At 38.0% G+C, this 25654-nt stretch overlaps 2 protein-coding genes across 7 annotated transcripts in view; one reads left to right on the forward strand and one right to left on the reverse strand.

Moving 5' to 3' along the window:
• mctp1a (multiple C2 domains, transmembrane 1a) overlaps window positions 1-25654 on the reverse strand; it is a 216113-nt gene that overhangs the window by 157822 nt on the left and 32637 nt on the right. The window contains exon 1 of one of the 5 annotated variants that reach the window (XM_047380518.1): window positions 21265-21331. The exons of 3 other annotated variants lie outside the window; for them this stretch is intronic. Coding sequence is in view for 1 of the 2 variants with exons in the window: in XM_047380516.1 (XP_047236472.1) it covers window positions 10633-10674 (42 nt within the window). In the remaining variant the exon portion in view is untranslated. Of the gene's footprint in view, window positions 1-10632; window positions 10759-21264; window positions 21332-25654 lie in introns of those variants that run through there. One more of the 5 variants, XM_047380516.1, reaches the window with a different exon arrangement.
• Window positions 15549-24642, forward strand: LOC124877389. 2 transcript variants are annotated; one of them, XM_047380521.1, is made up of 3 exons: window positions 15549-15690; window positions 23366-23436; window positions 23679-24642. In XM_047380521.1, exons 2-3 carry the CDS (start codon window positions 23390-23392, stop codon window positions 24553-24555), a joined length of 924 nt encoding a protein of 307 aa, XP_047236477.1. In that variant the 5' UTR covers window positions 15549-15690; window positions 23366-23389; the 3' UTR covers window positions 24556-24642. The 2 variants fall into 2 exon arrangements, with proteins under 2 accessions (XP_047236477.1, XP_047236476.1); XM_047380520.1 differs by lacking the exon at window positions 15549-15690 and adding an exon at window positions 23089-23162.

Raw genomic sequence — 25654 nt, forward strand, 5'->3', positions numbered from 1 at the left:
GTGGCAATTTCTGGTGATTTTAACCATGCTTCACTCTCTGCTACACTTCCAATGTTTCAATAGTTTGTCAGCTGCTCTACCAGATAAAACAAAACATCGGATTTGTTTTATGCAAATGTCAAGGACTCATACATCTCTACAGCAAGACCTCCTCTAGGCAAATCAGATCACAATCTTGTTTTTCTCTGCTCGAAATATAAGCCCCTTGTTCAGAGGCAACCTGTAATAAAGAGGACTGTGAGAAAATGGTCACAGGAAGCTGAAGAAGCTCTGCAAGGTTGCTTTGAGGCTACAAACTGGGACGCACTGTGCCAGCCACATGGAGAGGACATCAATGCCATGACTGAGTGTGTAACCGACTATATAAACTTCTGTGTGGATAACATCATCCCCACCAGAACCGTGAGATGCTTCCCCAATAACAAACCTTGGATCACCAGTGACCTGAAGGACCTGCTTAACAAGAAAAAAAGAGCCTTCAGAGAGGGAGACAGATAATTATTGAGGAGTATACAGAAGCAACTTAAAGTCAAGATAAGAGACAGCAAGGAGGTGTACAAGAGGAAGCTGGAGAGCAAGGTCCAGCAAGACAATATCAGAGATGTGTGGACAGGGATGAAGAAGATCACAGGCTTCAAGCAGAAGGATGAACAGACCGATGGAGGTCTGGACAGAGCCAATGAACTGAACACATTCTTCAATAGGTTCAGTTCAGAAACAAGCTTCGCATCCTCCTCTCCTCCTCACAGCCAAACAGACATTCCACCTTCCTTTGACCCACAGGACCCACAGCTGTCCAGTACCACCTCAAATGTTTTATCTTCCACCTCAGCCCTAGACCCTTCTGCTTCTACATGTTTGCCTTCAATCATATCAGAAGATGCTGATGCTTCCTTTGCTTCCCCCTTCCACCTGTGTGTCTCAAGAAGTCAGGTGAAGAGACAACTGGAGAGACTGAATAGGAATAAGGCTGCAGGTTCAGATCATGTCAGCTCTAGAGTCCTGAAGGCCTGTGCAGAGCAGCTCTGTGGGATTCTGCAGCACCTCTTCAACCTTAGCCTGGCCCAGAAGAAGGTTCCGGTGTTGTGGAAGACCTCCTGTCTTGTTCCGGTACCAAAGAAAACTAACCCATCAGTCCTCAATGACTATAGACCTGTTGCCCTGACATCTCACATCATGAAGGTCCTAGAGAGACTCCTGTTGGCCCACCTGAGTAAGCAAACAGTAACCCATCAGGACCCCCTTCAGTTTGCTTATCGCTGTGGAGTTGGAGTTAAAGATGCCATCATACAACTGCTTCAACAAACCCACTGTCATCTGGACAAAGCCAGCAGCACTGTGAGTATCATGTTCTTGGATTTCGCCAGTGCATTTAATACAATCCAACCTGATTTGCTTTGTCAGAAACTCCAGAAGACTCAAGTGGAGGCCTCAAAAATCTCCTGGATCAAAGACTACCTGACAAACAGACCACAGTTTGTGAGACTGAAGAGGTGTGTGTCTAACCAGGTAGTCAGCAGCACAGGAGCACCACAGGGGACTGTACTCTCACCATTCCTTTTCACTCTGTACACCTCAGACTTCCAGTACAAGACAGACTCCTGTCATCTGCAGAAATACTCGGATGATTCTGCAGTCGTGGGGTGGATCAGAGATGGACAAGAAGCTGAGTACAGGAAGGTGGTGGACCGCTTTGTGGCATGGTGTGGAAACAATCATCTCATTTTGAACGTGACTAAAACAAAGGAGATGATTGTAGATTTTAAGAGAAACAGGAATAAGTCAAAAACCATTTCCATCATGGGAGAAGAAGTGGAGGTGGTGGAGGAGTATAAATACCTTGGTGTTCACCTGGACAACAGACAAGAGTGGAGATGCAACTGTGAAGCCATCTACAAGAAGGGACAGAGCAGACTGTACTTCTTGAGGAAGCTTAGGTCCTTTGGTGTTTGCAGCAAGCTGCTGCATATCTTCTATAAGTCTGTTGTGGAAAGTGTGATCTCTTCTGCCATCATCTCCTGGGGAAACAGCATCAAAGCCAGGGACTTAAAAAAGCTCAACAAGCTGATAAAGAAGGCTGGTTCTGTTCTGGGGACTCCTCTGGAACCTCTGGAGATCATTGTGGAAAGACGGATTCTTCATAAAATGAAGAACATTATGGAGAACCCTGAGCATCCTCTCCATGAGACTGTCAGGCAGGAAGTTAAAGATTGGGTCAATGTTTTGGACTGTTGCACAACTTTCACTAGGGTGTATTCACACCAAGAAAGTCCTTTGGTCCGCTTCTTTGGTCTGGACCAAAAGCGAACTTTATTTTTTTCATTTGGTGCGGTTTGTTTTCACATTGTACTTTTTGAAATGTGAACTATTACTTGTAAACAAAGCCACACGGGTGACGATCATTGTTCCCATTGGACAGAAATGACGGGGGCGGGACAGAGCACAGACCCGGAAATGTAGGAAAACAACTGTAGACGTGCTGCGTGCAGCACCTCTGTTCTGCATAATTGTGCCGTTATTACAGCTGCAATATTATTGTGAGAGTGAAGAGCAGCTCATTCAACTCAGACTTTGAGACGTTTCATTTATAATGTTGGAACCCCGTCGGAGAATGCGTGCTGACGTTCTCTACGTGCCTTGTCCCACAACAAGCCAGTAGCGTTGCTAAGCAACACACAGTTTATCAGGTATGATTACCTTACAACACACACCTTTGCTACCGGCTACGGTGGCTTTTTATGTCCAAAGAGACGTATGCTTTTTGTAGTTGGTTCGGATCGGGGCCGGTTTGTATTCAGACCATAAGCGAACCTCACCAGAGTCCAATTGGAAGCGGACCGAGACCACCTCAAAAAGTGGGTCTCGGTCCAGTTGTTTGGTCCGGACCAGGGTTCGCTTGAGTGTATTCACACCTGTGCAAAAGGTCCGGACCAAACGTTTAAAGCGGACCAAAAGTGGCAAGGGTGAATACACCCTTATTAACATCAGTCTGTCAGTAGAAATGTTCCAAAATTCCAGCAAACTATTGTCAGAAGGTCGTGGAAGAATACTTAATATAAACTTTGGCAATTCTATCAAATACTAAGAAAATGTAAACTTTTGAATATGAAATAGAGTAAAATGTATGTCTAAAAAATTATCTCTTTCATTATTCTGACTTTTAGCAAAGAAAAATACTTTAGATAATTCTGACTCACTTTGTATACATTATTTGCAAATATCTCGGCTTAACAGTAATACTTGTTTTTTGAAAATTATTGGAAATTGTATGCCATTTTATCATTTCACCCTAAAAAATTTATTGTTTATATAAATTATTAAATATTTTATTTAGGGCTACAAAAGTAAAAGAGGCTGAATACAAATGCAGACAGTACATTTCAAATGTTTATTTGCAAAATGGTTAAAAAACTCTATGTATCCTCCTTCAGCTTTACATTCATGCAGTACTTTGAGTTGATCTGTCTTATAAAGTCCTAGTGAAATACTATGATGTTGAGGTTGTAACAAGGCACGATGTAAAGAAGTTCAAAACATATGACTACTTAAGTGAGGCTCAATACAGTGATAATGATTATATCTTTTGCTTCAAACAGAACCTTAAACCTGCACTGGAGTTGATTTATTCATTGTCCTCAAATAAGATACTTCAGCATATGCAGCTATAAGAGTATAATTGCACCTCTGCAGGCTGCGCCTGTAATGTGAGAAGAGCCTCTCAACTAAAAATGAGGTTTCTTTGGTGTGATCTTTTTTTAATAACAGCCAAGCAGTCTGCTGTATAAATTGCAAGCTTCTTCCCACTCTAGCCCAAGACTGATTACTCTTCAAACATAGTAGGTTAAATGACAGTTAAACTCTTATCTGTTGGAACTAACACAACTTAGTCAACAGATTGCACCAACACATACAATTGCCATCCCAACATGACACAAGCAGGGAAAACATTTTTTTTCCAAAAGCAGACACTGAAAATGCTGTGAGAAATTATTTCTTCTGTTCCACTAATTCTTATCGCAAGAGGTGATTTTACAGTGCAGATGGTATTACATCAGTCTATCAATGGTCCATGATCATGAATGAGAAGCCTAGAGAGGCAGCAGAGCATGGATGAAATTGAAAGTAATGATGTGCCTAAGGGATAAAATGACTAAATGAAAAGGGAAGAGTTCATTTGTTAAGTGTCGGAAAAGTCTATTCGGCTACAAATCAAAGCTTGAAGGAGTCTGGTATTTGATGCTCAGAAAAATATGACCCAAAAATATGTCTTTTATCTTCCAATCAGGAAGGAATCTTTGTATTCATTTAATTAACCACAAAAAAATGTTATGCTATCAACTTTAAAACCTATATCAAGGAATGAAATGGTATAGCGCTTTAAAAGATTAAAAGTATGCATTGTTTACTTTCACTGCAGAGATATTGTACAACATGGACAAACCTTTCAGACAAAATAACCAATTTTACGAATTGCATGTGATTTTATGACTAAAGAATAGCTAAACATAATTGTTTCAAATTGTAATAAACCTTTTTTGGTAACTGATAGCTTAGAGTTGTAGTTGTTCCTTGCCTGATGGCTTTAGATAGCAGCAGAAGCACTACAAGACTGCTGTAATTAAAAATACACCACAGCCCTGAGGGTGCTCCAGCTTTGGGCTTTTCCAGCACTGGAGTCTACAGCTTGAAATGACAGTGTCATTTCTATAATGACCAACTGCATCAAAGATCTTTTCTGTCCCTGCTTCCATTGACCCCTAATTAAGCCTCTCATTTGATCTTTGTTTTGAAACACATGGTGGGTAAAGTAAGTTATTATTGAACCAAATCCAAAATTAAGCAAATCTCTTATACTTAAATAAAACGAACCACAACTTGTAATATTTTACTTTGCCTATTTTATTTCCCAGTCAGTTTATTAATCAGATTCGATAGGCTTTCATTGTATCTCCTACTTACTCTTAAGGAGTCCTTCTGTTGCTATTATAACTGTTAGGGATGCTCTAAAACAATTAAAAGGATAACATGGTCTGATCAAAGTAGCTGTCCTTCATTTCCCATAGCTAATATGTTCTTCCCTCTACAGAAATGATCCCTTCTGTCTGACCTTGTCTTCTACAAATGTTGTTGAGTTCCAGAGGATCATCCTCTTATAATGTCATCAACCCTCCCATCCATGATTAGAATCAATAGCTCTTTTTCATCTGTGACATTAAAAAGGTTATTTCTGTGCGGTAAAGGAAATCCCTCCTAACTGAATGATGGCTTCTGAAGAATTAACTACCAAAAATCAATCTTGCATAACCCTTCAAATAACAAGCTGCAGGGATTACCTGAGTACATGTGAGCCCAGTTATGTGCAGCCAAATGAATAATGAGTACGTAACTAAAAATGGTGTGGACCACTCACAACGTTTTTTTTTAACATATTAAAAACTACTTTTCAACAAATTTAATTAAAATGTTTTAACACCAATGGATTTCACTCTATGTTAACATTGAATGCAGTGCTGCTGTAAGACTTATGTCGGAAACATCTGGTTTAATAGCTGCAGTAAAGTGGTTTGTTTTGGTAGCTAATCAAGAGTATTCCAGTTTTCCAGTGCTTACCAACAAACGAGGAATCAAGATAAATGTTGAAAGCAACCAATGAGAGCCCTACAGGTGTGCTTTTTAAACTATTAAAGTAATAGTCTATGAAGGAGGAAAATTCTTACCCAATTTGAGAAAATGCCAGACTCTGGAAAGTAATAACAGCACTGCTAGGAGCAGATCAAGTAGGATTTTAGGTCTAAGAAATAACGAGTAATATAGTTGTATCCTTTTATGATCGGGAATAATTTTGCACATTTCAGGTTTTTCCATCCCTGACTGTACTATCAACTTACAACAGATAATTACCACTTACAAATTATCAAATACACAACTAATTTGCTCTCAGTGATTTAAAATCATTGAAACATCAGATTAAGGCAAAATTAAACAATTTTTTCCTCCATTCTTTGTCAGTAACAATGGATTTAGTAAAGCAGACAAATAGCCTGTCATCAAGGGTAATTTTTTCCTGTCATCGTCCAATCTTTAAAAGATCAAGTGACTGCTATGACAATATTATCCAATTCAAGATGTAAAAGTTGATATTACACGTTTTCATCAAAACTGGCTCTGCTAAAAAGCAGTTATTTACATGTAAAAATGCTGTTCCTGCCGCAAAGCGTAATTCAATCAAGGAATAAGGTAGGTATTTATCGTCCTGTACATTTGTGCATCATGTCCATATTAAAAAAAAGTCGAGGTCATTTTTTTCCCTAGGTATATGAACTCTCTTTGTAGGGTCGTATCTTTGTAAGGAAGATTTTTAGCGGTTTTAACCTTTTTTTTTTTTACTTTTTTAAAATAAAAAAATAAAATGATTCTATGATCAAACGCATTAATAAAGTCAGCTAAGAACACTCACTGATAACACATTTAGATAAAGACTGTGATTGTTACTGGTCATAAGCGCTAAATGTGCAAGACAACATCATGATGTTACTGAAATAAACCCTTAAGGCACATTCTTCTCAGACATGTTGCAAACTGCTTTCCAATCAGGCTAAAGAGTACATGTCACAAACAAATTTGCCTCCCATTACATAGAAACAAAACTAAGCTAAACTATCTATCTATCTATCTATCTATCTATCTATCTATCTATCTATCTATCTATCTATCTATCTATCTATCTATCTATCTATCTATCTATCTATCTATCTATCTATCTATCTATCTATCTATCTATCTATCTATCTATCTATCTATCTATCTATCTATCTATCTATCTATCTATCTATCTATCTATCTATCTATCTATCTATCTATCTATCTATCTATATTATAGAGATAAATATATATAGATCAAATCTACTCGTTACCTTTGAATATGGTGACAAGCTCAGCTGGGAGCATCCAGTGTTGCTGACACCCCAGACAGACAAGCTGTTCACCCTGCTGCCAACCAAAGCTGTCAACCAGAAACAAATCAGCGCAAGTCTGAAATCACACTGACACAGCTCTCAAACTGATCCGAGACCAGACCTGAAAAAGACCTCTGCCTATCCTTCAGAAACTTTTTGAACTCTGTTTACTGAATCAGCAGCTCCACAACAAAAAGGGCAAGCCCCAAAAGACAGCTGATGTGCTTCTTTGAAGAACCACAGTCCTCCATCTATCTCAAGCATGTGCACTATGTGAAGTACATGTTTCAAGTTGACATGCATTAAAAGATAGGATTTCTTTTTGTTGTATCTTTTTAAAATACTACTGCTAAAAATAACCTCTTAAGAAATTTCAAACATTAATCATAAAAGTCTACACATTCTTTGCACTTTCTAGAATTTGTTTATACATAAAAAAAAAAAACATCTAAGTAAAAAGGGCAACTCTAGAAGAATCATTATCTTGCAACAATCATTTTATGTGCACTTTCATTTATGGATGATGACATGGCATCTGTTACCATACTGGAAGCCTATCACTCTTGATGGCTATAAAAGGAGAATAGATTGTTTTCTTGTCAGAAAAAGCCTTTTAAATGGAATATGTGATATGGATGTCTGGCTACTTATTGACATCACATAAAAATTATCTAGCAAGCACTTATGCAACAAAGATCCTCCATGCAGCCAACATGCAGGGGACTGTGGCTCAATTGGAAGAGTGGTCGTCTTGCAATCTGATAGTTGTGTGTTCATTTACAGCTTCCTTGTGCCACATGTCGATGTGTCCCTGGGCAAGGCACTTAACTTCAAGTTGTCTACCAATTTGCATATCTGTGTACCCTTGTGAATGCAATTGGGTGAATGTGGCTCTAGTGTAAAGTGCTTTGAGGGGTCAGTATGACAGGAAAGGCTACATAAGTTCGGTCCATTTAACAAGATTTAACAAGAAGTAAGAAGATGAAGAGGCAATTAAAAACTGTCTCTGTTGGAAACACTTTTTGCCCCAGGATTATTAATTATCAATTGGAATCTTATATTTAAGAAAGTGAACAACCACAAGCTGAGGGAAGAGGACAAGGCTTCAATAGAAAGGGCCTCCAGTGAGTTAGAAGCAAGACCACTAAGGCAACCCCAGGTGTTGTTTGTGAGCATAAATCTTATCCTTTACTTTGGTTTTGTTTTTATCTGTTCTCTAACCAACACCAAACCTCTGCTGTATCCATTGATTATATCTATTGTGAGATATAAGTTTGAGCACACATGAAAAGGAAATAATATATTAAAAAACTATAATAAATGCCTTTTAAATAGACTTTTCAGTGGAAATTTATTTCTTATTTTTAGACATGAAAAATTGCTGTTTCAAACGTTTTACAGTTTGATTGCAAAATGACTGTAAAAATGAATAGAATCAGTCAGTCATTTTCTACCGCTTATTCCATAGTGGGTTGCGGGGGAGCTGGTGCCTATCTCCAGCAGTCTATGGGCGAGAGGCAGGGTACACCCTGGACAGATCGCCAGTCCATCGCAGGGCAACACACAAACAACCATGCACACACTCATTCATACACCTAAGGTCAATTTAGAGTGACCAATTAACCTAACAGGCATGTCTTTGGACTGTGGGAGGAAGCCGGAGTACCCGGTGAGAACCCACGCATGCACGGGGAGAACATGCAAACTCCATGCAGAAAGACCCCAGGCCGGGAATTGAACCCAGGACCTTCTTGCTGCAAGGCAACAGTGCTACCAACTGCACCACCGTGCAGCCCAATGATGAATAGAATCACATTATTTTAAATACATTTAACTTTTTCTTCAGAAATTAAATCTTTCCACGCTAGGAAAGTGATGGTTGCCATGTGTCATAAGTCAGCCCCGATTTAACAACTTTAACAACACTGCACCAGAAATGAGTGGCAAGGCATGGCTTGAGATGGCATGCGATTTGAAAGCCCCAGATAGTCCTAGCCTCCAGAGTCATGATGCAAAATTGCAGATCTGGTTTGAGCAGCGTGCTTGCAGATGTGGCTCAGGCACAGGAATTCACCTACATCAGCACAGTTGTTAACAATGCTGTGCAGGCTTGTCTTTATAGAGATGGGAATAGACACAGAGGAAGTAGAAGCACAAAGACAAGGGACAGTGTATAAAACTGTGTTTTGTATAAAATTTGCAGAGTTAGAGACAGTACAAAAAAATAGGTTAATGCTACTAACTTTTTTTTTTTCCAAAAGTGTGGGATTCAAAGTCAGGGGCTAGGCAGCAACAGTCCACTAGTGTTACGAAACAATAACATCTGCAAAGACCTAGTGCCTCCTCCTCTCCAGTTTCCCCCCAACAGATAGTTACACCTGCCAGCTGCAAGTGCAGAAGTGGTGCTTGAACCCTGCTCTGCCTGTTGGCAGCTAATTAGTCATATCTTTGAAATTCTTTTAAATTCTTCAGCTAATTCTAAAGCTCAACACAGAATATGTGGTGGAGTCATATCATGCAATAGAATAACTTGTCAGTCATAAAAAATGTGTGGTGTTTACTTTGCACCTACACTTATTTGCAATATTTAATGAATAAAAGGCTGCCGTACACACTGTGTTAATAATGTATTTTTAGAAGAGTGTGCAATTTACATGAGAAATAGAACAATTCAGCTGCACCTTGGGGAAAAAGATCCAATTTATAACCTTGTTTCTGGATCTGCTCTTAATGTTTAAAATACATTAGCCGGTCCCAGGTGAATTTAACAGCATGCATTATGCATGCACTGTATACAAGTGAGCATGGATTCAAAGCAGGCAGAATTACGTAATTTTGACACAAGCTGTTGGTATTCTTGCACTTTGCGCTCACAGTTTGTAGATCAACACTCTTTCTTCTCATGACATTTCTGCTGCTTTGCCTCAGTACTGCTCTCACATCTCATCCTTCCTCTTTTTTCTTTCTATTCCCGGCCCCACAAGTAATGTTTTTCTCTCATTCTGAGCACGTTCAACACCTAACCCTCGAAACAGAAATTTTGGACTTTTAAGGTGATGCACATAAAGAGTCTACCATTAATAGCTTCTCAAAATAGAAGTTGCAGGAAACACCTCCCATACTTTTATTGTAATTCCCTGTAGTCTTCACGTCCTCACCTCTCCCTCCATTTTGCCCTCCCCCACTTCTTCCCAGGGACTACCCAGTCTCTTATCACACCAGCAGCCAGCTCAGGTTCCACACTCGTCGGAAACTGGATATGACACACCAACTGCACCTCCATCCCGCCATCCCAGCCACAAAAAAACAAACACACACTAACACCTGTGCCTAGTTTGGCAGGGACTAATGTGTTCTGTAAGCAATATGCAGAGGAAAGTCCCAGCAAAGGCCAGGTAGATGGAAAGTTTGTATGGAAATCTGCATGCAAATATGTGAACATGACAAAGAAACGGAAACATTTGGCTTATGCTAAAATCTATCATCACCTCTCAAATAATGAGAACTGAAACCTTCCTGGAACAAGCAAATACTACTATGCAACAATATCAGCATATCTAAAGATGTAAATATCATTTTACAAAATTTTCAATCAATGTGAATAATTTCCCTACATGGAAAAAAACAGCAGGAAGATAATCCAAACATCATTGTGTACGCATGAATGAATACTTACAGTAAGGCTTCGTCCAACAGCTGAGAGAGGCAGAGCTAACATCCAGAGTCTGAACACGCTCCAGCATACTACTGCGGCTGCTGAATTACTCTCCTGTATGAGAGAGGCTCCCACACAAACACCGACTTGCACCGCACCTCGCTCATGCACACAGCAAAGGCCAACCAGCTGTGAGGTTCTTGGTTATCCCAGACAGTCTCTCACCACACTGTTCTCTCTCTGTCTTTCTCTGTTTCTCTCTCTTCTCACCGAAGCAATACACTCTGTGGAGATTTTGACTGTAGACTAACTGCTTTACTGAAATTATTGTTAAATTAAAAATAAAAACGTTTTATATGAGCACATCTGATGCTAGCTGATGTCTTTCTTTAATTTCTTGATCAGCTTTACCTGAACAAAAAAAAAATAACTGTATAAGAACTGAAAAAAAGGAAGAAGCCACAAAAAAAAAAACTGGATGAAACCTATACAGAGCACACTAACTTACAGTTGTGTCATATTTAAGCTAAAACAAAATAAATAAATCATGGGATTTCATAAATTGTGCTAATAAATGCTACTAGTATTTCTATTACTGCAAAAACAATATCACATTTTGATTTAGAATTGATGAATTCTTATTCTTTTGATAGTAAGGACTATAAATACAATAACATTTTAAATCTATTAATGTCTTTATTTTTATGCTCATATAAAAGCATAATAAGAAAGCACAGGGTTAGTTAAACGTCATCTCTTTAAAATAAGTGAATAAGTGAGAAGCTTAGTGTTTTTATTTAAACAGAATTACCCTAATGGGCTTCCCCATGAGAAAGATTACATTTTTTCTGTCAACACAATGGAGATTGGGATGTTTTCAAATCTTTACACTCTGGCACCTGAAATAAAGCCATTTTCAAAGTAAACTTGTTGTTGTCGTGTAAACGGACAGTAGAAACGCAACTAAACGTTTCCACCTTCAAGAGAAAACATTGTGTAAACAGGACCTTAATTTGCAAATACAAAGACTAAAGAACATGCTCTTTGAAAAGATTCATGAGTTGAACCTGACTGTAAGTTTGATCAATCCTTATTTCATGCAATCGGGCTAAAATTAGGTCAGTAGGTAAGTTACAGACCACAGTTCTGGCAAGGATGCACAAGTTCTGTGAAAAGGTGCACTGAATTTACCATGAGCTATTAATGGTTATAACCAATCTATTTATGTTGCTGTAGCTTTATGATAATGACTACATAAACATTTCTGAAATTTAACACTTTGGTAAATGCCTTTAGGCCATTTCAGACTAAAACAAATGTAATTATCATCCAAGACCAAGTGGTACAAAATCACCTCTTTGTTGTATTCATTTAGATATCTGACATTAACAGCTGTTAACCTATTTCTAATTTTTTTCCAACCTAAATGTAGAGACATTTTTTTCTGGTTATATTAAGCTATATTAACTTACCTTTGCAATACATTTATTAATATTTAAAATAATTCACAACAGTTCAAAATAATCTTATTACATGTTGAATGAAATATTCTGAAAAGAAACAGAGTGGTTAAAGCTTCAATAGTTAAATTAAGCATTTAATTAAACTGAAGCAAAACAAATACAAACCAGTACTTGCTTTGAATTCATTACTCACAGCAGTGTAGTGTTAAAGCCAGATTACATGACATGCATCTGATGAGAGAACATTCATTTCAGTCATAACAGACAGGGGACTTGACTTGGACAACTAATATTTCTTTCATTCTTCTTCCTATGATTATTTACTTATATTATCAGGTGAAAAATGACATCTTATACATGTTGTCAATTTTGTACTCACTTAGCTGCTTACAACTACACTCTGAAAGTAATGAATCCTGGCAGATGAACTGTTTAACACTCTTGAAAATCAAATTGAGATAATCTCAAGGAGTAAATGAAACACCTGTAAAGGTGTTCAGTTTAGTTAAAAATCAGTACTGCATCAATAAAGTATTGTGTCAACAGAACCTTCTTAGTGTTGTACACTGTATAATGATAAGCTGTGTGCCAATAAAAAGCAAAAGTAAAAATGTTTTCAATGGAGAGAAAGGCTAAAAAAGGAAAATATAACAAATATAGCTCCTTAAAGAGAATAACCTGACTCAGCAGTGGTCAGTAGCACATAACATCTTTAATGTGATTTAATCACATTAATTACTTCCGCCTCAAAGTTCATATTCAGAAGGTGTGTAGCATTATTCCCACCTTATTACATTTCCCAGCTCTTTCTGTTTTGATGGTGAAGCAGTAGCATATACAGTGGCAAAAACATGATAAATGGGTATTGGGAGGCTTGTGCCTTTGATGGAGCTCCTTGACTGAAAGCACCATATGCACCACTAGCATGCGGTAGTCAGGCAATGGTTCAGACGCGCTGTAATATTTCACCATCACATTGATGTGAAACCTCAGCTTGACCATGTGTATTATATGCAGCAACTAATTCTCCTGGTTTACATTCTCAACCCTTGATACTCAAAATTGTTTCATTTTCTAACGTAGTAATCCTTTTTCCTTATGAAGAGCATGGAAAGAATGCCAAGAGAGCAAAGCAGTAATCAGAGCAAAGGGTGGCTATTTTGAAGAATCTAAAATATAAAAATGTGAAGTTATTTCACACTTTTTTCTACTATATAATTCCATGAGTGTTCATTCACAATTTTATTGCCTTTGGTAAGAATCTACAATGTAAATAGTCATGAAAATAAGGAGACCCATTAAGTGAGAAGGTGTATCTTATGGATTAAGAACAGGACGTCATCAAAGTTCATTTAAAAGCATATATATGTATGTATGTATATGTGTGTGTATATATATATATATATACACAGCTCAAAAAAATAAAGGGAACACTCAAATAACACATCCTAGATCTGAATGAATTAAACATTCTCATTGAATAATTTGTTCTGTACAAAGTTGAATGTGTTGACAACAAAATCACACAAAAATCATCAATGGAAATCAAATTTATTAACCAATGGAGGCCTGGATTTGGAGTCACACCCAAATTAAAGTGGAAAAACACGATACAGGCTGATCCAACTTTGATGTAATGTCCTGAAAACAAGTCAAAATGAGGCTCAGTATTGTGTGTGGCCTCCACGTGTCTGTATGACCTCCCTACAACGCCTGGGTATGCTCCTGATGAGACGACGGATGGTCTCCTGAGGGATCTCCTCCCAGACCTGGACTAAAGCATTCGCCAACTCCTGGACAGTCTGTGGTGCTACGTGACGTTGGTGGATGGAGCGAGACATGATGTCCCAGATGTGCTCAATCGGATTCAGGTCTGGGGAACGGGCGGGCCAGTCCATAGCTTCAATGTCTTCATCTTGCAGATGCAGCCCTCCAAAGAAATACCACCCCACACCATTACTGACCCACTGCCAAACCAGTCATGCTGAAGGATGTTGCAGGCAGCAGATCGCTCTCCACGGTGTCTCCAGACTCTGTCACGTCTGTCACATGTGCTCAGTGTGAACCTGCTTTCATCTGTGAAGAGCATAGGGCGCCAGTGGCGAATTTGCCAATCCTGGTGTTCTCTGGCAAATGCCAAGTGTCCTGCACGGTGTTGGGCTGTGAGCACAACCCCCATTTGTGGATGTCGGGCCCTCATACCATCCTCATGGAGTCGGTTTCTAACCGTTTGTGCAGACACATGCATATTTGTGGCCTGCTGGAGGTCATTTTGCAGTGCTCTGGCAGTGCTCCTCCTGTTCCTCCTTGCACAAAGGTGGAGGTAGCGGTCCTGCTGCTGGGTTGTTGCCCTCCTACGGCCTCCTCCACGTCTCCTGGTAGCGCCTCCAGGCTCTGGACACTACGCTGACAGACACAGCAAACCTTCTTGCCACAGCTCGCATTGATGTGCCATCCTGGATGAGCTGCACTACCTGAGCCACTTGTGTGGGTTGTAGAGTCCGTCTCATGCTACCATGAGTGTGAAAGCACCACCAACATTCAAAAGTGACCCAAACATCAGCCAGAAAGCATCGGTACTGAGAAGTGGTATGTGGTCCCCACCTGCAGAACCACTCCTTTATTGAGTGTCTTGCTAATCGCCAAGGATTTCCCCCTGTTATCTATTCCATTTGCACAACAGCAGTGAAATTGATTGTCAATCAGTGTTGCTTCCTAAGTGGACAGTTTGATTTCACAGAAGTTTGATTTACTTGGAGTTATATTGTGTTGTTTAGGTGTTCCCTTTATTTTTTTGAGCAGTGTATATATATATATATATGGTGGTCGATGATCAAATCAACACTGTACAACTTTCTAACTTTCTGTTCCTCCTTCAGGTAGCAAAAAGGTAGACTGTCAGGCCAGACAGGGCACACAACACCAGGGAGGTGCCGCTTGGCTTCCTGGCACTGACAGCTCTGCGGTTTTTGAGTGTGCACATGTATTAATGTATGTGTGAGAGTGTGTGCTTGTTCTTGTATTACAGTAGAGTCAGGTCCCAGAACACAACAGCTGTCCCTTTCATGTCTGCTGTTGTGTTAGTCTTGATCGGCTCTGTGTCAGTCAGCAGGTCTTATTACTGCAGTTGCTGAGTTCAATGAAACACACATCCTCACAGCCAACAGTCTTACAGAGAGAAAAACATAAAAAAAAAATTGTATAAACATTGTAAATGTTTATAATGCCAAAACACATGCCATAGCAGGGCAGAGTTTTTTAATGTTTTCAAAACCTATGTAAAACAACAGAAAAAACTGAAAAACTGTAGCACTCAATTCTTTTACATTTGGGGAAAAAATACTAATAAACAGTCAGTAAAGAAGTGCAATAGCACATTTGATACACTGTGTTGTCATACAACTAAGTTAAGTTTGTAAAATAATAATGACATGGTTACGGCTAGCCTTAAAAAGAAACAGTTAAGGTTAATAAAGATTCCTTTAAGACAAACACTGTAATGACTTTGATGTATTACATATGCACAGAAAAACTGTCGTAACTGTCCAATTTTCAGCTTTCAAATGGTGTCAAGAGGTCGAGCCATGGAGGTGGTTCATTCAGGCTGTGAGAGAGGGTAAGATTTTCAGCAGATAACAGAAAGGCAGAACAGAGTACAGCAAAGATGCTGTGTTCTTGTCTTTTGAGCTTTTAACCTCTGTCATGGAACCTCTTGAATTTTAAGTGTTGGTGGCTTTTTGGGAATCTCAGAGCTAAAATGACATTCTCTGCAACTTATTCTTGGAGGTGACTTTTTTATTAATGCTAGCTGGTGTAATTGCCAATATAAGATGCTAAAGCTGGATCAATATGTCAATAATTTGTCCAATTTAAAGTAGTATAATTTTGCTTTACAGTGACTACCTCAGTTACCTCTGCTCCTAACATGCATAATTGATGTTGAAAGGCTTAAAAAATGTATACATTTTCAACGTTGTTCTGATGTTTTTTTTTACAGTTCTTTGAAATTGGAATTGTCTAAAATTGGTATCCTAAGGTCAAAGTTTTACGAAAACTTGAGATTGGAAATTAGCCCCAAGATTCTGATTGGTGAATCTCTACAAAGTATCTATTTCCTGGATCAATAATACCTCACTGGCGACACACACAAATGTAGCGAACGCACAAGCTTCTTACTGAAATGTATTACTATAAAATGCAACCTGAATGGTATTAAAAATTCTGATTTTTATTTTTATTTAGTTATTAAGAGAGTGAACTGAAACTGAAAAAATCTTTACCAGCAACCTTGTTGAAACACAAATTAATGCTAAGCATGGATGTACCCTAAGAAAGTTCTGGTTACACACAATCATCCACAAACCAAATATGCAAAAACAAACTCATGCAGTACCTTCATCCTTGTTTGAACCTCCTATGTTGGTATGCTTGTATTTCCCAACCCACAGTGTGCACCATCTGTTTCCTTATAACTCACCACACATCACACCACATTCACACACAAACACATGAGCTCAAACCTGCACTGCACATCATTAGTTCAGCAAACACACATGTGCCTAACACTTCAGCTGTAAACTCTGCATGATATAACAGACAGAAGAGCTGACAAAAGCTCCTCAAAGCCTGTGCAAATCTCTTCTCTATGCTGCAGTGTCATGCATGGGGGAAATGGGATGATATACAGGCTTTGTCACTGGTAGCTGAGTGGCGTCAGATTAACAAACAGATGGACAGGAATGGTAGTCAAAAAACAAAGAAGCATGCATGCAGACCTGTTTGTAAATTACAAAAGTAGATCATTTTATATACCTCATAGACAATGACTTTCCTCTAGAATTTAAATAAATAATGATTTCCAATTGTTTAGCAGTCGCTGAGGGTAAACTCTGAATGAAATTACAAAGATAGTAGTTTTCTAACAAGTTGCTTTGTAGAGGGACAGACAACGTTTTCCTATATCTGTCACTTTGATCCACTGCTGCTATTGATCATTAATTTTCCTCTTTCTCTTTTGCAACTTTATCTCTTCATTCTAACTTTAGCAAGCAATCCTTGTTTTTTAGCCATTTAAAGTTTATATTGGCTGCAGTTTTTTTGGCTTTGAACATGTGTTTTTTATGTCCTTTTTATAAGCCTTCATCATGTTCACCCAGTCATTTTTGCACATATTTTTAATATAAAGTGACGAATACCATTTTGGTAGGTTTGCAAGCATTTGCAAGATAATAGCATTGCCAGTACATTCAACCACAGTTCCTCAATTCTTCAACCAACTTGCCCAAGGGATTGATCACTGTGATTATTTTCATTAATATGGGCTAGAAAGAAACTGCCAAAAATAAGTGACAAAGTGGGATTCTTCAAATTCAGAACAAGTCAATAGCACAAAAATAGAAGTGAAAACATCAGAACAAAATTAAATCCAGGGGAAAAAAAACCAATAAATTAAACAGGTAAAGGCAGTGGGAGAGAAGTAAGTGAGAGTGAAGGATAAAGGGATGCAAGGCTGTAAAAAAAAGACATGTTCTGGTTCATTTCAGGCGGAACAACTACAGTGGCTAATTAACACTGAGAATCTGGCCAAACAGAACCCCTCTTGTGAGAATAACTTCTTCTCCTGGATCTATAGATGGATTCATCATCTCTGTTGACCTTTGTCTGTCTCTTTGTCTGTGCCTATCTTATTCGGTTTTCCTTCCTTGACATTGCTTAGGTCATCACTTGCTACTTGCACAACTGCCACTATCGTGACTGTTGATTAGGTGCTCAGTGCCTGCCATATCTCCTTTTCCCATTTTAACTGTCAGTAACCTTGAAAAGTTCTGGTTTCTTTTAGATTGCCAATTTGCACTCTACATCTAACAGACAAATGCGAAAAAATGGGACAGGAAAGCCTTTGCCTCTAAACTTCTTTTTCCACCTCTAAATTCCCTCAAGTCATTTTAAAGTGCTACTGAATATTCAACACACACGTTTCTGAAACATAGAAATATAATACATCTGAGCAACAGTGATTTCAGACAAAAAATTTCACAAGAGAAACAAATCACTGATGGAAAAAAGATCTCAATTTATTACCAAAGCTACTTTTCCCTTCTCTACAGTAACAAGCAATCACTATATTATTCATAGCTTATGATTAAAGCTACAGATAGCCTAGAAGTAAAAAAAACTAAGTGTAAAACATAAATACTTCCAGACGTGTAGGTTCCAATACTTTCTAAATAGACCAGCCACCAAGAGATGCTCAGAGCACTCGCTCAAACAGCAAACTTTCCAGTACAAAAGTACAAGACCGTAAACAGAGAAAGGTCAATGCTAATGAAAAAAAAGCAGCTCAGGCTAGAAGAAATCTTTACTCCCTCATGTTATGTCCTCAGTGTTACTTTGAATCATGCTGCATTCAGTGTATCTTTTGAGTAGGAAGTCCAAAAGGTCCAGTTTTTTTGTTTCACTTCAGCTAAGAGAAATAAATAAATAGTGTAGAATCACAAGTGTCGTACACAGGCTGCCTTTAGTAGACATCAGAAGAAAACTTGGTATAAATTTTAGTACAACAAATTAACTGTAAAGACTTGCTCAAGTGCCCTGATCTTTGCTTCAAACAGAAATTATATGAAATACAAGTGCAGGAGAATATTTAAGGAAGTATGAAGCAGGGGATCATGACCTGGGAGAATGTGCGAGTGGCCACTCATGCTGTTCCACTTGCCTTTGATGCTGGAACGTGGATCTGGAAATGATGTCACTCCAAACTTTCAACAAGCAAGCTGGAGAAACTGTAGGATTTTCTATCTGATGTTCTTGATTAGGCTAATTAATGAGCTGTTAGCATTACAAGCTAAAAATAACAATGTTTGGTCAGTATTTTGAATCTTTGAATGTTCAAGCATTGTAAAAATTTCAACATGGGGTGGCTATAATTGTGATCTCTGTAACATGATCTTAACATTAACTTTTTTTAATCTGGGACAGTTGAATGTATGACTTGTGATAAGAGTCATACTGGAAGAGGGATTATTATCAGCTATCCCTAACAACGCAGCAGCTAAGAAACTTGGATATAAAGGAGAATTTCTGGTCTAATTAGAACAAAGCTGCAGTAGGATATATGTCAACGATTTCTAAAACGCTTCGAAATTGAAATGTTTGCTTTTTTTTAACAAAGCTGGAGACATCCTGCACACAGTTTTTCATCACATCAGCCTACACCCCATACCTGAGAAACTGTAGTATCAAATCTTCGAAGTTTCATCCAGTGACTCATTCTCTTTCATTAAAAGAACACCCACTTGCACATTCACACCACCATGTGATTCTATTATACACACCAAGAACTCTGCAGCCTTTTCTTAAAACGTATCTTTATAAATGCAATAATACCTATTAAATAACATTCATTGTGAAAATGTCCTTCAAGTCCTACAGCTTTAAAATTTGGACTTTCTCTCCTTTTTCAAACCACATTTTAAACTTTCTTTACATTACATCTCAAGTAAATTATAGGCTCTCTAGGTAGAGTTGGATGTTGGGATTTTTTCCCCAATATTTTTTTCTCATTTTGTTTTATTTTTTTCAACAGATAAAAATGACCCAAGAATGTGGAGAAACTCAAATCTTACTTTGAACCTGGTTTTAACAATGCATTTTACTGTCACTGTAATCATTTCTTCTGTCTGCTAAAATAATGTCTACCTTTAAATTGTGACTAGGAGGTGTGCTCTACAGTCAAATCACTGTTGCTTTGCTCTAAGAGTCTATTTAATTCGTTACTTCTTTGAGTTTACCGTGGTTAAAAGACCAAATTATACTAATTTTAAAGCCAGATTGCCTGCTAATCAAACATCTTTTCCTTAACAGGAAGTCAGACTTGCAAAAAGAACACATAAAGCTTAGAGATGAGAGTAAGAAGTAGGTCAGACAAATAAACTGCTTGGGTGAATGCTTGGGACACTGAATTGTCCCAAGCATTCACCAGTACCCTGTTGCTATAATGATATGGCACCTCTCTGGTCTTCTATGTTGTGAAGTCTGGTGGTGTTCGTGTGCACAGCTGTTAATGAGTTGGTTTGCCTCCTGCCTCCTTTCATTGCTCAGCAAAATTAATTTGTATTTATCAAGTTTGATGGCAGATTGCTTTGACTGAGTTGGTCAAGCGAAGGTGTATTAATGAGGCCTGCATTCTAAAAGTTCTGCTTTTGAAGACCTTCTGGTGAAGAACCAGGTTGCATGAGTGCATCCCTGTCTAAAATGACTGATTTCTGTAATTTAAAGAATACTTTGACCAACTGACCTAGGATGTTATTTTAGGACTTGGTATTCTTGAGTTCACACCTATTGTCATTTATACTGGTTCAGATACAACTTGAAGCAAAGCCAAGCTGTTGTTTTTGGATTTCCTGTCTTTCCTCATCTTTGCATCATTTAGCCGAGGCCCTACTCTGCAGAGAGGTTACAAAGAATCCAAAGGATCTCATCGTACAAGAGTATCAGTTAGAAAAGGGTTCAAAAGATTTCACAGCATTATTTCTATAGTACAATTAAGACAATCATCAATTAAAGGCGATAAAACAGGACAACCGTCAACAAGCAAAAAAAAAAAAGGTTGGTGTTTCTCCAAAAATATTGATCAGACAAAATAATTAATTATCAGGGAGACCACCAGGTGGCCAACAACATCACTGAGCATCACTAAAAGAACACCATGGTAAAACATAGTGGTGAAAGCATCATAGTCTGATGTTACTTTCTTAAGGTGGAACTATGATTTTGGTCATTGTGAATTAAATTATGAAAGTTCCAAATAATAACCTGTTTTGTGTCCGCTACAAACAAATAAAGGTTTTAAGAATAGCCTAGTCCTGCACTAAATCTGACAGAAGATTGGTGGCATCATCTGTAGAGTGGACTGTGGACTGGAGATCTCCACACAGTGTAATAGATTTGAACATATTTTGCAAAGTAGTGGGAAATTGTTGTCTAGTCAAATTGACTATCAAAGTACAATCCAAAAGTGCTTTAACAAAGTATTAGTATTTAAGAGAACACACTTATGGAATCAGGTTTTTATGTCCAACTGAATTCAGATTAATTAAAGATCTGATGTTGTTGCAGAACTGAGAGCAAAAGAAAAACAAAAACAACTTTGAGAATGACATTTAGTACTCAAAACATATATGAAACTCACCTCTCTGATGTGCACACAATCCAGTCTCTCTCAAAGCAGCACAGCACACACAACAGTTGATGCCCAGGGACAGAGTGAACAAGCTCTCTGCGTATACTACTTTTAGCATGCATTCCATGTGTATTTTTGTCTTGTTCCAATATGTCCAGTATCTCACCCTCAACAGCCCATAAGCACACACACCACTTTGTGAGCAGAAGATTTAACAGATTTTAAAATATTTTCTAATGAAGTCTTGTTCTAGGAGCCAATCTGGATAAAAGTTTATATTAGACGTCTTAAGTCAGCAGCCTTCCTCAACATCTCTGCTATCCTTCCTTTCAGCAGACATTGTAAACATGTATAATGGGATCTGGATATGGGAGAGCAAGAAAGAATGAGTAGCAAGCATTTAAACAAAGCTCAAATAAAAGCTAAAGGCAAATGTCTGGGGTGTGACATGGCTTATGGTCTGTGGTTATAATCACGACTCTGAAGTGGTGCGACCACCTGTTAGAGATTCCAGAAGGCTCAGTGGCACAAAGGTCTCTGATGGGAAATGGAAATATGCTTTTGTTTGTGCAATATATAGCATCCTCCACATTTATTGGAAAAGATACGTAAAAGTCTTAAAATAAATTCCTATTTTAGAGGACTAACTGACTCACACTGAAAATGTAAACAAATGGCCTTTTTAACCTCCATAACCATCTTCTTCATTGTACATAAAGACAAGAGAAACAGGTTCTCATCCAGCGTGTTCATCACAGTTTCTGTTATTTTTAGACTTTTTAGTTATTGCCTTGTCTGTAGATATAGGCAAGTTTAGGTGAGCAGCTATTTTCTTTTATCCATTTTCTAACTTATGAAGATAAATGCACATCTGCTTTCCTTGAATGGAGTGTTCTCCTCTGTTTCCCATTATGAAAAGAGAGATTTTCTTCTACGCCACATCATATTAGAATACAAGGGAGACCAGAAGTCAATGATCACTAATTAAAAGATAAAACAAAGATTTAAAAAATGTATTAATTTTGCATTTTGGCATCTACATGTGGTAAAAACTTGTTGAAGTTCAAATCAAGCTTGAGATTGAGGAAGAAAGAGGACTAAAGTTACATTGAACGAGGCATGGTTGTTGCTGCCAGACCGTCTGGTCTGAGTATTTCAGAAACTGCTGATCCACAATTACTTTTACACACAACCACCTCTCAGGTTTACAAAGGTCTGAAAAAAGAAAGAAATCCTGTGAGCTGCAGGTTTGTGAAGTGGTCATAATAGAATGTGCAAACTGACTAAAGAAAAGAAAAAAAAAGTAAGGCATGGTCCAACAAGTCAACATTTTCAAATGCAATATTTAGATTGTATGGTCAGAATCTAGCATAAACCACATAAAAGCATGGATCCATCCTCCCTTGTACCATCCGTCAAGGCTGCTAGAGGTAGTGTAATGGTGTGGGGGATATTTTGTTGGTACAATTTGGTTCCTTTAGTACCAACTGAGCACCATTTAAAATTCACAGCCTATAATCTTTATGACTACAGTGTACCCATCTTCAGATGTCTGCTTCCAGCAGGAAATGCACAACGTCATAAATTCAAATAAACTCAGGCTACTTCAACATGATAATGACTTCACTGAACTCAAACTGTGTCCAGTCAGTAGATCTCCATTCACTAGAGCACACAACTTTAGTTAGTACATAATTCATTAGACTCCAGTGTAAAATGGTTTATCTAGCAGGTAAGAAATAATGTTAGTACATGCGATGATTCAAGATGGAAATGCCCCTTACTCCGCAGCAACCAAGTCCTGCAGAAAATTCTATAATTTTAAATATATACAAATGAACATTTGCAGCCAAAAGCACAGCTACAAAAAGGAGAAAGAGACAAATTCAGCTTCCTAGATAACAGTAGTAAGTACACATGCTTTATAATACAAGAACATTCTTTATATGTAGTAATTGTTAAATGGCGAACAAGACCAAGAGGGCCTTGGCAACACAATACTTACATATTTATGTGTTATTACCAGTCAAAATAAATGTGATCCTAATGATATCTCAGTGCTGTTTAATTATAGCTCTCGTGTTAAAAAACAATCTGACTTTTCACACAGAACTGAAGACAAGAAGATTTCCTGATGGCAACATCTAGAAGAAAGAAACACTGCACTGCCTCCCGCTTCAGGTACATCTTTGCCCCATTAACATTATATTTAAACATTAAACATTATATTTATATGGGGTTAATAAAATAGGTGCACATTTTTGAGTTGAGCTGTTTCTTTGTCTGATTTATACCTAGTTTTTGTTTTATTTGAAACTTGCTGAAATGTCTTTCTCAGAATGTACGTAAATATAAAAAAAAATGCAGGTGTAAGGTTTATCAGTTCTTCATGACCAATGACTGTTCTTTTCCCGACTGGTCAGGGAGAGACAGCAGACAGCAAGCGACAGGAGATTCTGTATCATATGGATCAACAGAATGGTGCATAAACAGGTGGAGAAGGAAATTGCGGAACTGCGTAAAGAAATTGTTCTCATGAATTTTGAACTGAGAGTGCAGATGGCAGCCGAGCTTAGGAAGCATCTGGGAAAAGCAGTGGTGACACAAACGAGAGAAACCCCTGAACCTTACTTAGCATCTGATGCCAAGGAGATGGAAACAAGGCATCTTAAAGAGAACGAGGGAAAAGGAAAATCGTTGAGGAAAGTAGAGTTCAACTCTAAACATTCAAAAACAAAGTCTTCTGTTATGCCCTATCCAAACCACATCTCTCCAAAACCAGATCAAAGCTCCAGGAGGTTTTTAAGTATGTCTAGCAAATGTGATTTGGTGAATGGAGACATCAGACATACAAAAATCAAGCATCTCCCTGGTGAAGATCATAGTTCATCACAACAGGCCCAATGTGGGGCAATTTCTCCATCAGGTGACCCTGCTGTCTATGACAACTGCAAGCTAACAGAGAAATCAGATGAGAAAAATAGCGCCAAAAATCCCTCCCAAATGTCTACAGTCAGTGAGGAGGAAAGCGTTGGGGATAAAGCAGAAGCGGAGGAACATATGCTGACGAAGGCACAGTGGGAGGAGTGGCTGGACAAGCAGGAAATGAAAGGCAACCAAACACATGAACATCATAGAAATGTTCAACAAAAAGCAATGGGTCCTTCTGCACCAGAGGAACAAATAACAAGAAACAAATCTGGACAAATGGGCACCATAAAGAAAATTACAACATATCTTAGTGATTTTTTCAGTCCTTCTGAAACAAGCAAGTGGGAGATACTTGAAGAGGAGGACTGACCCTCAACACCCCAAAGATTACTCTATTCTCTCAATGCTATGCTCCACATAAACCTCAAGTTACTTAATAAATAATGGAAACAGCCACCAGTGAGTGCACTTATTTGTCAGTGCTTCAGAGAGCATTAGAGTACATATGAGCTGGTTTGAGGTGAAATTAATTATCAGAGTGGTTATTTTTGTTGGCAACACTGCCAGTTATTGATATGGGTGATACGGCTTGCAGCCCAGGGAAGCAAACAAGAAGTGGGCGCCATGACTCAGAATCATAACAAATCGTGAGCTGCAAACTGAAAATGTTTTCATTTTCATGTTCATATTATTTAGATGATTTATTGTCTAAATTAGTTTGTTGTTTTAATTGAATTTGTTCATCTTAAATTTGAAATATTTAGAGTAGTAAGACCTCATCTGAATCATTCTGCAATGAACACAAATGGATTTAAATACATTTTAATATTCATGATACCTTTATTCCACTTGTGAAAACACAAAAGATTTGTATTTTTAATGCTATCTTGGCATTAGAACCAGCTTAGATTAAAAAATGCTTGAAAAGCTATATATATATATACATATATATATATATATACATATATGTATATATATATATATATATATATATATATATATATATATATATATATATATATATATATATATATACACACACTGTATATAGACTGGTAAAACCTAGAGGTTCATCAGTGGAATGGGCTCTTGTTGGTTGTGTGAGAGGATACAGAGGGAGGGGCTCGCCTGGGAAAGGCATTCATGCAAGACTCACCAGTCCTTCCAAGCTCCAATAAAATGTGCTATTCCCTAACTAAATGCTCATACTACTTACCTCCTACTCCCTGCTAGAAAACAAATGGTGCAGTGCCAATAATTTTCAAAATGAAATCAAAAGATTACACATGAGAGCTGTTCTCACTTGCCAAACAAGTAAGGCAACAATGAAGATCAAAGCTTCTAGACACCCACATAAATATTCATTTATCAGAGCAAAATAAAGGCTGAGTGTCACGGTTTACTTGATATTGGACCCCAGAATGCAGACGAGCAGGCAGCGTGATGGTAAGTGAAGAAAAGGTTTAAT

Source organism: Girardinichthys multiradiatus, chromosome 12 (genome assembly GCF_021462225.1).
Source record: "Girardinichthys multiradiatus isolate DD_20200921_A chromosome 12, DD_fGirMul_XY1, whole genome shotgun sequence".
Classification (NCBI taxonomy): Eukaryota; Metazoa; Chordata; class Actinopteri; order Cyprinodontiformes; family Goodeidae; genus Girardinichthys; species Girardinichthys multiradiatus.

Coding starts and splice junctions, on each gene's coding strand:
- LOC124877389 (XM_047380521.1), top strand. CDS start 23,390: ATGGCAACATCTAGAAGAAAGAAACACTGCACTGCCTCCCGCTTCAG. Junction 23,437..23,678: donor TGCACTGCCTCCCGCTTCAG/GTACATCTTTGC, acceptor CCGACTGGTCAG/GGAGAGACAGCAGACAGCAA.